The 12,717-nt window shown below is 62.9% G+C and overlaps 2 protein-coding genes across 2 annotated transcripts in view; both read right to left on the reverse strand.

The window, feature by feature from the left end:
• WDR24 (WD repeat domain 24) overlaps positions 1–2,704 on the reverse strand; it is a 3,676-nt gene extending 972 nt beyond the window's left edge. Inside the window, exons 1-7 of the mRNA XM_042783224.1 lie at positions 2,224–2,704; positions 1,615–1,792; positions 1,552–1,581; positions 776–1,448; positions 462–580; positions 251–372; positions 57–161 (exon numbers count right to left, since the gene is read on the reverse strand). Of these exons, the coding sequence (XP_042639158.1) occupies positions 57–161; positions 251–372; positions 462–580; positions 776–1,448; positions 1,552–1,581; positions 1,615–1,792; positions 2,224–2,704 (1,708 nt within the window). The remainder of the gene's footprint in view (positions 1–56; positions 162–250; positions 373–461; positions 581–775; positions 1,449–1,551; positions 1,582–1,614; positions 1,793–2,223) is intronic.
• Positions 2,705–6,061: 3,357 nt separating this feature from the next.
• FBXL16 (F-box and leucine rich repeat protein 16) lies at positions 6,062–9,038 on the reverse strand. Its single transcript, XM_007957464.2, has 5 exons — positions 8,394–9,038; positions 7,124–7,632; positions 6,710–6,794; positions 6,437–6,500; positions 6,062–6,210 (listed from the first exon to the last, which is right to left on the reverse strand). The coding sequence occupies exons 1-5, from the start codon at positions 9,036–9,038 to the stop codon at positions 6,062–6,064; spliced, it is 1,452 nt and encodes a 483-aa protein (XP_007955655.1).
• Between the last annotated feature and the right edge of the window lie 3,679 nt (positions 9,039–12,717).

Here is a 12,717-nt window from a genome sequence, read left to right on the forward strand (position 1 = left end):
CCCCCGTCACGCCCTAGCCACACCCTCCTGGCCCCAGCCCCGCCCTCCTGGCTCACGATGCGTGTGGTCCGGGTCTAGCAAGTACAGCTCCTCCTCATCGCCCTCCACGTCTCCCAAGAGGTAGTCGGCCGGCACGTCGCTGCCCTCCGTCTCCTCGTTGTCTGTCCGGCAAGGGAGGAAGCGACGTTGGAAGGCAGCTCCGTGCAGTGCAGTGCCCCACCCGGCCATTGGCAGCGCCGCGCACCCCTACCCTCATTGGTGATAAGCGTGGCTGAGGAGTCCAACAGAACCGTGTCGCTCCGAGCATCGCCCTTACTCCGATCCAACCAGGTCTCGCTGCCCAGCCCGGGGGCCATCTCCTTTAGGTTGAAGCTGGAGGCAGGGAGGGGCTGGTGGATGGGCAGGTCCTGCCAGGCTCAGGACAGAGCCCAGCCTCTCCTGAGAGCCCCCCTGAGGTCTACCTGTTCATGAGAGGCAAGCCACAGGAGCTTCCCTTGCCCACACTGTGGTTGAGGTTGGCGGAGGGCACCAGGCCAGGGCTGCAGTAGATGATCCGAAGCATGGTCCACGTCTGGGCCACCTGGGGGCAGGCACAGGTCACTTGTGGTGGCGGGAGCATCGCTGCCCTGGGCAGGCCCCTGGTGGACAGAAGCCAGGCTCTCCCAGTTCACCTCCCCCAGGAATGATGGGCTCCACAACCCACAGTGCAGTAGCACAGAGGGGACAGCCTTGTGGCCTGAGGTCACGCCTGCCCCACCCTGCTCAGCCCACCCACCTGGTTTCGGCCCAGCTCCCGGGCCACCTTGGCATTGTGGTCACAGAGCTCAGCCAGTGGCCGGCCGGCCAGGGCATAACGTTGGGCCGTGTCCACGAACCAGCTTATGCTGCTGCCACTGGCCTCCGTCTCAAACACACTGAGGGCACTGGAGGCTAGTCCTGCAAAGGGCTCAGCAGGGTCCAGCTTGCGCTTAAAAAAGATAGGGTGGCGCCGGTCACCAGCATAGGGTTTGCGCCCTGACTCTGCAGCCACCAGACTCTCCTTGGCAGCGAAGGCCAGGTCCCCGAAGAGGCCATAGCAGAGACCCTCAGGGTTGGCACGCTCAACAGGTTGGCTGGCATCGCGGAATAGGTGCTGGCACAGCGTGCTGTCCTTGGAGCCCGACAGCAGGAAGGAGGGATCGTGTGGGTGGCGCCAGGCTATGCCTGTCGTGACGTCTCGGTGCTCCTCAAACATGGCGGCGGGCACAAAGGGCCGCCGTACGTCCCACACGTAGATGTTGTGGTCCACCATCATGGAGCAGGTGGCCAGGTGGTGGCGGCACTCTGGCCGCCACTTGACACGGGCCACCGAGGCAATGGTCTGCACACAGTGCACTTCCCTGGCACGGGGTGTGGTCACATCCCACACCTTCACCATCTTGTCACGGCCACCAGTCGCCAGCCATCCCCTGCAGGAGCCCCGCCAAGACCTCAGTATCCTCTCCTGTGGGAGGGGGCACCCCAACCCTGCCTCATAGGTCTGAGACAGTGAGAGGAACCTCTGTGCCTCACCCGTCTACCCAACGCCCGCCTGCACCACACCTACCTCAGGTGACCCCACACACACACCCCCACCTGTCCTCCGGGTGCCAGTCGCAGCAGAAGACAGGCCCGTTGTGGGCCGTGAACATTCTCTCGCAGCGATCAGGCCGTCGGATGTCCCAGAGTTGCACGTTGCCATTCTCAAAGGTGGAGGCGAAGGTGAAGTAGTCCCGGATGCTGAACTGCACGTCCCGCACGCTCTCGGACTGGCCTGCAGGGGCAGGGGCAGGTAAGGGGCCAGTCCTTGGGCTCCAGGAAGGGGGTGACACCGGCAGAGCCTTGGAATGGCTGAGGACTCGTTTCTTGAAGCCCACAGAATGGAGTGGACATCCCCTAGCACTGCGCAGGGGACAGCCACGGTGGGGGGATTAGCCCCATGGGGCAGACACAGGCGTCCACGCCCAGCTCGGATCCTGCTGCGCTTGTCTCCTGGTTGAACAGCTTGCAATCCTGCTCCCTTCCCTTCCCCAGCCTCTGTCCAGGCCCCCACCCCACTCACTCTGACAGGTCATCCGCTGCCTGAGGTGGAACCCCTCCTCCAGGAAGCCCTCTGGGCCACACCCAAGGACCTCCAAGGCAGGCAGCTTGGGGTACCTGCTGCAGCACGCCCCTGCCCCACCCCACCCCACCCCGCAGCCTCACCTGAGAAGGTGCTGACCGAGTCCTTCCTGCGCAGGTCAAAGCACTTCATGAAGCCGTCCTGGGAGCCACTGAGCAGCATGTGGGCCTCCGTGGGGTGGAAGCAGACCTTGTTCACCGTGCGCTTATGCTCCGTGAACAGCTGATCCTGCTTGTTGCGGGAGGGCCGGCCCAGATTCCAAGTGACCACCACGCCATTGGTGGCTGCCGTGGCCAGTAGGTTTTCATCCATCTGGTGCCAGACCACGTCTGCACAGCTCAGGTTGAGTGAGGGCTTGCGGCCCACACGAAGGTTCAGCTTTTCCACAAACTGGTCCTCTTCGATCGCATAGACCTTGAAGATGCTGCGGCCAGCCACTACCACCTGGGCCGCGTCACGGCACACGCTGATGGCATTGGCTGGAGCATCTAGGTGGCAGTGCATGGTACGTCCTGTCAGCACATTGCCACCCAGGGCTGTGGTCACACGGGACATCTTCTCCATGTCTGGTGGGGACAGGGGCTTAATGAGTGGCCTGGCCTGGCTGAGCGTGGGGCTGTCCCTGGGTTCAGACCCTTCACGCTGGCTAGGCCACCAAGGACTGCTCTGACTTGGACTGGGCTTGGCAGCTGGTTTGTGGAAGTCCACCAGTACTCAGTCTGTCAGTCTAATAGGCAAGTTCAAATTCTCTGGACTCAGTCCAGCACATCACCCTTGCTGGGCAGGCCACCTGACACCAAAGCTGCCCTGAGGCCAGTCAGTCCATGTCTGACTTCCAGGGAAGACCCTACCTGGTCAGTCCCAGTCTTGGCCACCTCCCTAACCCCCACCAGTCAGAGCCCGGCGATCACTGGCCCCTAGAAGAGTCAAACCCCGCAGTCCACGCCGCTGAAGTGGCTGCAGCGTCCACACCGAGGCAAAGGAGTGACAGAAGAGGGGAGTGGGCAGATGGGCTAGAGAGGCCCGGAGGACCCAGGCGATAGAGGCGTGGGGGCATAGAGCGGCCGCGAGGCCCGCGCTGTTCAAGGAGCTGGGGGGTTTGAAGGACTGGCGGGACGGGAGGCAGGAGAGACACAGGCGGTGCGGAGGTCCCGGTGGCGCGGGGGAGCGGGAACAGCGGGACCGGAGCCAGAGCAGTCGGGGCGGCCTTGCTCTCCGCAGGCTCCCAAGGCATTTACTACACCGGCCGGCCGACAGGGAACCGCTGCGCCGGAAGCGTCCTTTCGTCACCCGCCCCGCCGGAAGCGGACGCGGTTTGTCGCCCACAGAAGTTCCGGGTCCTGGAGCTACGCTGGTTGTGGCGGAAGGTGGCCCCGGACTCCTCGGTTTCGTCTCAGTGTTTTATCTCAGTCTTTTAATGTTAGTATTTATCCTTGACACCTCTCTCCTCCCAGGTGCATCAACAATTAGGGTCTTCCCTGAACGATTCCCGAGTCCTTCCAATCTTCCCCTAAGTCCATCCTTGTCCTCTCCTGGACCTCAGGGCAGCGTCCCAACTGCTTGACCCGGGCCCACCTTTCCCTTTTGACGTAAACCCTATCGGAGCCAGGTACCACTCTTCCACTAAGCCCTCCCCAGTAGCTCCCACTACTGGGAGCTTCTGGCCCACCTCCCCATCTCCTGCCTCTATCCTGCCGCCTCGCCCCAGAGGCTTAGTGCCTTCTCTCAGCCGAAGCACTTCTTCCTGCCTCAGGCCATTGTACCTGCACCTTCTTCTTGTCACCGCTGGCCTTTCTGAACACTCCTGTCACTGACACCTCCACGGCACATCACAAACCTGTTCCTTTTCTTCCTATTGCCTGTCCCACATGAGGGCAGGGATTGAGCTGGCCAAAGGGCCACGACTTGGAACAACCTGTTGGCACGACTCAGCCTGTCAGTGAGCCTCTCCTGGCCTCTTGCGCTCTGCAGGAAGGGAGTCCTGGCTCCGCTCCTGAGGCACCGGGAGCTCTCTCGGTAAACTCCTCACCCTCTCTTGGCCTCAGTTTCCCTGTGTGTAGAACAAGTCCATAATTAGGAGGGAACATTACGGCCAGTGGCTTTAGTGTCAGGGAAGGTGGGGACTTTCTGTATTTGTTCCAGCTGTGCCCCCAGTTTGGTGCAGTGGCACCCAGGACTGACGGGTGTTGAACGAGGTACACAAGATCTGGGCCGCCCAGGGCACCCTCCTCCTGCCCCTCTCCCCCGCATGTTCTGATGACCTAGAAACACGCAGACACGTGTTTTTACAACGTTTTTAATATATATTTTTATAAACAGGTCACGTGATAAAATAGCACAAGAAACACTTACCAAATATAAGGTTATATCTTCCGCATATACAGGAGGGTGAGGTTATGTACAATAAGAAAATGATTCCAGGGGTTGGTTGGTTTTGTTTGTTTTTCCTCTCTCCCCTTAAGTTTTCCTCCTACAGTCGTCATAAATATCACAGCTTCAGTTGCATTAATACTTTGGACAAGGGACAGCTCCCGAGCTCCTGACCACTTCAGCCCCAGAGCCTCTGGCCGGCACTCCCAGGGGCAGGGAAATCTTTGGGCTGTTGAACTGTTTCTGTTTCAACAGCATCGCTGACTCGCTCGCGCTCAATCTCTCTCTCTCTCTCTCTCTCTCTTTCACACTCTGGCTCTCTGGAAACTGGTTACTCTCTTCCAACCAGATTTGGGGGAGTGTATATCCTGGAGCTCTAGGTTGGGATGGAAAGGGGTCCCAGCCCCCTCCTCAGCGATTGCCAAGATGTACTGGCGTCCCCCAGGACTTCCAAATGTCTTAGAATTGGACAGAACACGGGCAAAGCCCAATTGGGCAGCAGAGGTTTGGGAAGCTGGGAGGGATTGGGGGTGGGGCTAGAAAGGAGCCCTCCCTCCTCCGGGTGCCAAGGGTGTGCTGGCCACTGGAAGATCGGAGTCGCTGGCTAACGCTGCCCCCAGCCTTGCTAGGGCCCACTTCTGCTGATTCCACCTGCCCAGGGCGACTGAAGCTTGGTGCCGAAAGACCTGGGTCAGCTGGTGGCAGGAGCTGTGGTGTGGGGTCTGCCCAGGCTGCTCCCAAAGCGGCTGGCCGTGAGGTGTCAGCTCCAGCTTGGGGTCTCTCACGGTGACTGACTACCCCTGCACTGAGGCCCTGGCTGGATTCAGAGTGATCACTCCCAGGTCATTACTGGTCAGCCAGTCTACCGAGCCCCCACCCAAACCTGCCCTAGCCTGGCCCAAGAACATGAAGGCCAGGGGCGGGATGGTGGGGAGGAGGGAAGCCCGCTCGGGCCTGCTGGCAGGGGGTGGGGGCGGGGCTTGGGCTCCTCTGGGGGCCATGGCTTTGGCGGTGGCTAGAAAAGCCCCGCGCTACTCGGAGAGCTCCAGGCGCCGTTCAGTGGAAGATGCGAGCCCCTCAGGGCTCCTTCGGGCCCTGTATCTGGGGAAGCCCAGCTCCCTCGATCCGCCGGGCCCTGTCCGGGACAGGAGGGCAGCGGGGAGACTGAGAGAGGGGTGAGGGCGGGGAAGGCGGTAAGGGCGGCCTCGGGCGGACACAAAGCGTGCCCCCAGGGCCGAGCCCCGCCCCCGCAGCGGGTGGGCGAGTGATGGCGGCGGTGGCGTGGGGGAGGGCGGGCGTGCAGTGCGGACACGTGGGGCATGCACAAAGTCCCCGAGTGTGCGTGCGTGCGTGGGGCTGGCCTTGCCGCCCCTCCCTGCCCGGGGCGGGGCCGGGAGAGGAGCGGAGGCCCGGGCGGGCTGGCGGGGCGCGGGGCGGGGTTTTCTCTCGGCGGGCCCGCCTCCGCGCTGGGCCGGGAGGGGGCGCTCCTCGGAGGCTCCGGCCCCCGGGATGTTGGCCGGGTTCCCGCGAGAGCGCGGGCGGGGCCGCGCGCTACTCGATGACGAGGCAGCGGGGCAGGTGCTGCGAAAAGTACTTGAACAGCTCGGGCGTGGCCCCGGGGCAGTTGGTCAGCTCCAGCTCCTCCAGTTCCTGCAGCTGCACCAGGCCCGACAGCCCCGTGGTGGTCAGCAGCGGACAGCCTGTGGACAGGAGGGAAAGACGCGCGGCAGCTCAGCCTGGGAGGGGCCGGCGGGGGCGGAGCCGGGCGGGGCCGGGAGCTGGCGCGTGTCTCCCTCGTCCTCTGATCTGGACCTGGGACACGGCCAGTCCGCCCAGCTGTGAATCTGCGCCAAGGACCAGATGGGCGGAGGGGTTAGCCTAGGTGGAGGGTGGTCACTGGCCAGGAGGATGGAGGGGGCGTCTCACCTGCCAGAGACAAGAGCCGCAAACTTCTCATGGCCAGGAGATGCTTCAACCCAAAGTCCTGAACCTGGGTGGGAGGCCAGGAATTATTTCTGTCTACGTCCTACAGAAGCCCCAGCCCCTCACCCCGCGTCCTGCCCAGGGCTGCTGAGAGAAGCAGAAGAGGCTCAAGAGAGGCCTTCCGTAGCCCCCAGCGTGCCAAGGAAGGGGGCTTTTCCTTCGACCCCCACTTCCCCCAGATTCTCCCCCGTCCTCCGGGGCGAGGAGAGCTGGTACCTGGCAGCACCATCGCAGGTAAAGGCTGCGGAGGGACGACATGGTGGACAGATAGCTGAGGCCAGTGTCGGTGATGCGCACGCACCTGTGAGCAGACCGGAGGGGGCGCTGCCCGACGCCACATTCCACGCGTCTGGCTCCGCCCATCAGCTGCAGCCCCTCCCTCCTCGGAAGCGCCTCTGGAGGCCCGCCCCTTTCCAGAGCCCACCGTGGTTCCACCCCCAACCCAGACCCTCCTTGTTCCCACCTACTCCTGAGGCCCATGGCTTCAACCCAGCCTTGCTGTAGCCCCGCCCACTCGCCCAGGGCGCGCCTCACGGTGGCCCCACCCACCATCCCTGGCCCCACTGCGCACTCTCCGTGGCCATGACTCCGCCCGCCCCACGGCTTGCCCTCAGCAGCGCAGGCGCGCACCTGTCCAGCACCAGCTCTTCCAGGCGGTGCAGGTCGCAGGCCACGTACTCGAGCGCCATGTCGGTGATGCGTGGGCACCACGAGAGGTCGAGGCTGCGCAGCTTGCGCAGGTTCTCGGCCACGAGCTCGACACCGTCATCGGTGACCTTGGAGCAGCCCGAGAGGCTGAGCGCAGTGAGGTTGGGCAGGCTGTGCACCACGTTGACCACACCGTGGTTGGTGATCTCCCAGCAGGACAGGAGGCGCAGCGTGTGCGTACTGTGGCCCTGGCGCGCCGTGAAGTAGGCCAGCGCCGTGTCCGTCACGTGGTAGGCCTGCAGGCTCAGCTCGGCCAGGTTGGGCAGCAGCTGGGAGATGGCCGCGATGGCGTCGTCGGCCACGTTGATGCAGTCACTCACGCTAAGCGAGGTGATGCGCGCGCTCAGGCTGGACCACAGCCCCGCCTCGGTGAAGTCGTTGCAGCCCGACAGCTCCAGGCGTACCACTCCCTGCATCTGTTCCAGCATCACCTGCGAGTGGGGGAGTGGGGGGTCAGGAGGCCCAGCACCATCCCCCATTACCTGCATGGTTACCCCTGGGTCTCGCGCCCATGGGTGCCTTTGGAGGGGGGATGTAGGCTCTGTAAGTAGTCATCAGGTTGGACTGTGAGCACATCGGTGTATACAACGCCCCAAGGAGCCCTGGAGGCATAGTGGTTAAGCGTTTGGCCACTAACCAAAATGTCAGTGGCTCAAACCCACCAGAGGCTCTGTGGGAGAAGAAACTTGGTGATCCGTTCCCGTAAAGATTACAGCTTTGGACACCCTCTGGGGGCAGTTCTCTGTCGTGGAGGGTGGCTGTGAGTCGGAATTGACTGGATGGCACAAAACATGTAATATACCAACAGAATTCTAAAACAGGAGGGAGGGCCTGGCTCTGGCAGCAGGAGTTTGCATGTTGTGATGGCTGGAGTCCAGGTCCTGGGGTAGTAGCCACACAGCTGCCCCCTGACCTTCCATCCTTCCTTGAGACTGCCTGAGCTCCCTCCCCACTGCTCCATCATCCTGCCTCCCTTGGCCAGCTTCGCAGGTGTGACAGCTGGGCATTTGCCAGGGGAGCCCTGCCCTTGGTTGAATGGCCTGTCACCATCTTCCACTCCTTACTCGTTTTTGGACAGGGAGCTGGCTCCTTTTCATTTTGCACTGGGTCCCCCACCCTATGCTCCTCAGGGGCCCAGCCTCCCAGGAGGGGAACCAGCATTCCATCCTCGTGGCCCCGCCCCCCAGCGCACCTCCAGGCCGGCATCGGTGATGGTGGAGCGTTTGAGGCTCATGGCTTTGACGCCCTTCTTGGACAGTGCGTAGTTGTCGATGAACTCACAGATGTCCAGGTCGGAGACGCCCACCAGACAGAAGCCCTCGAAGCCACGCGCAGCGAAGCCCTGCAGGTTCGCGAACTCCTTCTCGCCGCCTGGCAGCACGTTATACAGCTCCTTGGCGTGCAGCACCGGCGTGAGGCCAGCCCAGAACTTAGGCTGGTAGAGCACGCGCCGCCAGGCCCGGCACACCTGTGCCAGCACACACTTCTCGCACGCCGAGAAGTACCAGAACAGGCCGTTAAGGATCTTCTCGTCCGTAGCCAGGGGCGGGCGCTCCGCCGGGGGCCCGGGCGCCGGTGATGAGGCCGGTCCACCAAGGGGGAGCCCCACCGAGGGGCACGGGCCCCCGGCCAGGGCGGCGCGGGACAGCGGGGTGGCCAGGCTGGGCGGCGGCAGGGTGGGTGGGGGCGGGGGCTGGCATAGGCGGTTCTTGACGGCCGGCGTGCCCTTGGTGATGCTGGCTGCGCCCAGGCCGTTGGGCTGGCCTGGCAGCTTCACCAGGCCATTGCGAGGCAAGCATGGAGGCTTGGGGTCGCCGTCGACGCCAGGGCTCGACATTTTCCACGCTTGCTCTGCAGGGATGGAGCGGGAGGAGGGGTGAGCTGCTCATCCCCATTCCTGCTCACCCTGCCCCGCCCAGACCCCGCAGCACAGAGCTGGTTAGGAGGACCACTCATCCAGCGTCTGCTGTATACATGGAGCTCGTGGGTGCTTTTCCCCACGTCCCACTTTACAGAGATGGAGTGAGAAGAGACTTTGGTCACCTCGGTGTGAGGGCTGCTCCCTTCCCCACTGCCACCCACCCTGGCCTGGCGAGCCCACCCCTCTGCCACCCACCCTGGCCTGGCGAGCACCAGGCTCCTGTCATTGACTGCTGCTCACCCTGCTTGGCAGGGGTTGAGGAGTGGAGAGAGAAGGCTGGGGACGTGGTCTCTCGCCCTCCCCTCAGAGGGTCCCAACATGACTCCCTGTGCCCTGAGACACACACCAGCCCCTGAGAACGTCAGCACAAGCTGGAGGTTCTGTGGCAAGCTCTGGACGCACACTGTCTCCTGAATCCAGCCCAATGAGGAGGACACTGGGAGGACTGCCCCATTGGACAGATGAGGAAACCAAAGCTGAGACAGGACGAACCGCTTGCCCAAGGTCATTGCCAGTAAACGTGAAGCCAAGGTTTGGACCAGGGCTGGCTGTGGGGCAACTCCCTTCAGGCCAAAGTCATCAGTTCCCTTCCTCAGAGTCGGGGGGCTGGCACAGCTGCAGCCCATGGCTCCCCCCAGCTCTACAGGGCTGTGAGGGCTGGCCCTCACAGTGCCACCATACACTCCAAACACCCGAGCTCCTCCTTGTTCACCCCCCAACCCTTAGTGAGGAGGGGGTGCCACTGTCCAGCGGTTCACCTGCATGGGCTCTAGGTCAGACAACCTGAGCTCTGAACACATGTGGGTAAGCCACTCATCCTCTTCTGTTTCCTCCCTCTGAGCCTGGGCCCTGCCTCCCAGGGGTGATGGGAAGAAAAGCTGAGCACAGTGCCTGGCCACAGCCAACTTTGGCATGTGAGTCAAGGCTATTTCTGAGCCCCATAGCCAGACTCGAGGGCAAGGTGGATTCCACTTCCCCTGCTTTGTAGGTGACTCCAGGCCCCCTGGCCCCTGCCCCACTCAGGAGAGGAGCCGTCAACGTCTGGAGCAATCAAGGGGAGGCCCCAGCCTGGCCTCCCAGTGTCCACCCTGAGATCCTCACAGACACCTCCCCCTCCTGCCTGGCTGAGTTGGGCCACTGCCCCAGAGCTGGGAGACCCTATCCAGGCCCCTGCCACAAGCTTTAACTTCCAAACCTCAAACCCAGCATCCAATGTCCAGGAAGGGGTGCAGCCTGGGATGGGGCCAGGGGCCTCCCAAGAAAATGCATGCACAGGTGTCCAAGCTAGCCTGGGTACCAAAGGCCTTCTGCCCTGGCAGCCATGACCCCACCCCACTGCAGTCCCACTCCAGGTGATCTGTGCCAGCTCCTCCTCCCCACAGGCCTTCCCCCGGGAGGCTCCTACCCTTTGGCCAGGAAGTCGTGGTCCATCACTGGCTGATATGAATGCGGCAACTATAACAATGCTCACTGGGATAGTCACGTATTTAAAGTAACAGAGGCCCGGTGTGTGTGTGTGTGTGGTGGCGGCTACTATTATTATCCTATTTTCAGGCGGGAGACCCCAGGCTCCAAGAAGTCATGGTTTTCCCACAGTGGTGGAGCACACAGATGAGGAACTGGCGTAGGGCCTGCCCCACATTCCTGGTGCAGAACCCTAGGAAGAGACCTTTGGGGAAAGGATGAGGCCCATAGCTACCCCTCATTCCTGGAGCAAAGGGACAGGCTGTCCTGCAGCTCCCTCCTGGAGACTGTGATGTGGATGGGGAGGCAGCAGCTTTGGGTTCCCAGCTGCCCAAGCCGGGGCGCCCCGCCCACTGGCCTCCCCGCCTCCGGCCGGCTCGCCCCGCCCAGGCGCCGGCGCGCAGCACCATGGACAGCGGCCGCCCCTGTCGCGCGCGCCTGCTCCGAGGCCCCGCCAGGACCCGCTCCGCCGCCTGCGGTGGAGGCGCCCCGGCAAATCCCAGGCCCGGCGAGCCCCGCTCAGCAGGGAGGGGCTCCGGAGGCGACGGAGAAGCCGCCCGCTCGGCTAGAGTCGGAGGAGGCGGCGGAGGCGGCACCAGGGAGAAATAACAGGATTGGTCCCGATTTAGGTTGGAAATGCTCCCAGCCTTGGGTGTGCACGTGGAGCGCCTGACTTAGGGGGACGCACGTGGATGCCCCGGGTCATCTGAGGGGCTCCCTTCACGGCCCACGAGAGCGCACCAGTGCACGTGCACAGGTCCCATCCCTACCTGTAGGCCCTAGGATGCGGAGGGTGAAAAGAAGCCAGGGTCTGAGAGCACGTCTCTGGAGGTCCACAGGCCTATCCCCCCGCTAGGGCGACGCTTGCCCTCGCTCAGCGCTCACCTGGACGCCATCAAAGCCGCTTCCCCACAGGGCCAGCCTTGCTGCTTTGCCCTGTGTCCCCCTGGCGGTTGCTTCTCTAGCACTCTGCCCTGTCCTGCTCAGCCCAAGCGCTCCCTGCCCCAGTCCCGTGGCTCAAAGCTGAAGACAGTGGGTTCTCTTGGGTTCAGGGGTTGGTGCTTCAGCAGAAAGGTTGGCGCAAGGATCTTCTTGGCAGCTACGACAGGGGTCCCTGCCCCTGTCCTTACCAAAGGGCAAGAAAGATGACCCGGTGACTGGTTCCCATGGTGGGCAGAGCCCCCTACTGCAGGGCTCTTGGGAAGCAGCTTAGAGTGTCCTGACAGGAGGGGTGGGGCTAGCTGCCAGGGGCCTTCACACTACCTGTCCGTTGGAGACAGGCCCCTCATCACTGGGTGCCATGGAAGGCAGACTTTAAAAAGACAGCTAAGCTTGCACGCTTCCAGTCGCACCCCTGCCTGCCATGTCCAGCTAGGACAGCAGGGTTCTGGGGATGGCTGTGGATGGGCTGGAGGCTCCAGGGGCTCGCCCAGGGGAAAGATGGGGACAGTGGCTGCTACCTCAGCTGTCCTGTCCCTGTCAGCCTGAGCCAGAGCTGGGAGGAGCTGCCCATGGCCTCTCTGCTTTCTCCACAACTCACAGGCAAGTATGGGGGCTCAGGAGAACCCCAGCACTTGGCGGCTTCCAAGTCAGCAGTCCACAGATGGGCTGAGGCCCTGGGACCCATGGAGTCCACCCGGCCACCTCACAGCCTCACCTTCTGCCCTTACCCAGCCCCGATTCACAGTCCAGACAGACCCCCTCTGCTCAGCACACGTGGATCCCCTTGCTGGGAAGTCTTTCCTCCCTTATCACTGCAAGCTCCTCCACCTGGACCAGCTCTTGGTGGGAAGTCATCCCCGCCTCCCCCGTGAGGATCCACGGCATGGAGAAGGCGTGTCCAGGGTCCCACTCATCACAGGCTTGCCATCACCGCCCACATGTCTGCCACTCCCCTGGGGACTCCTTGGATGCAGTCCATGTGACATCTGGGTGCCCTCTGAGGGCTGAATGAATGATGAGGAGTGTCGGCCCAGATAGTGGGGTCCTGCAGGAAAGGGCTCAGCACCAGAGACCGGCGCTTGGTAGGGGGTGGTGGAGGAGTTGCCCCTTGAGGTCGACCCTGGCTGTGACAGTAGCCAGTGCCCACAGCGGAGGGAGGCTGCTACCCAAGGCCTGTGGGTGCCAGAGT

The sequence above is a fragment of the Orycteropus afer genome, unplaced genomic scaffold (assembly GCF_000298275.1).
Source record: "Orycteropus afer afer isolate SDZICR_OR568_19922 unplaced genomic scaffold, OryAfe1.0 scaffold00751, whole genome shotgun sequence".
NCBI lineage: Eukaryota > Metazoa > Chordata > Mammalia > Tubulidentata > Orycteropodidae > Orycteropus > Orycteropus afer.

Coding starts and splice junctions, on each gene's coding strand:
- FBXL16 (XM_007957464.2), bottom strand. CDS start 9,038: ATGTCGAGCCCTGGCGTCGACGGCGACCCCAAGCCTCCATGCTTGCCT. Junction 6,795..7,123: donor GAAGAGCTGGTGCTGGACAG/GTGCGCGCCTGC, acceptor GTCTGCTCACAG/GTGCGTGCGCATCACCGACA. Junction 6,211..6,436: donor GCGGCTCTTGTCTCTGGCAG/GTGAGACGCCCC, acceptor TCCTGTCCACAG/GCTGTCCGCTGCTGACCACC.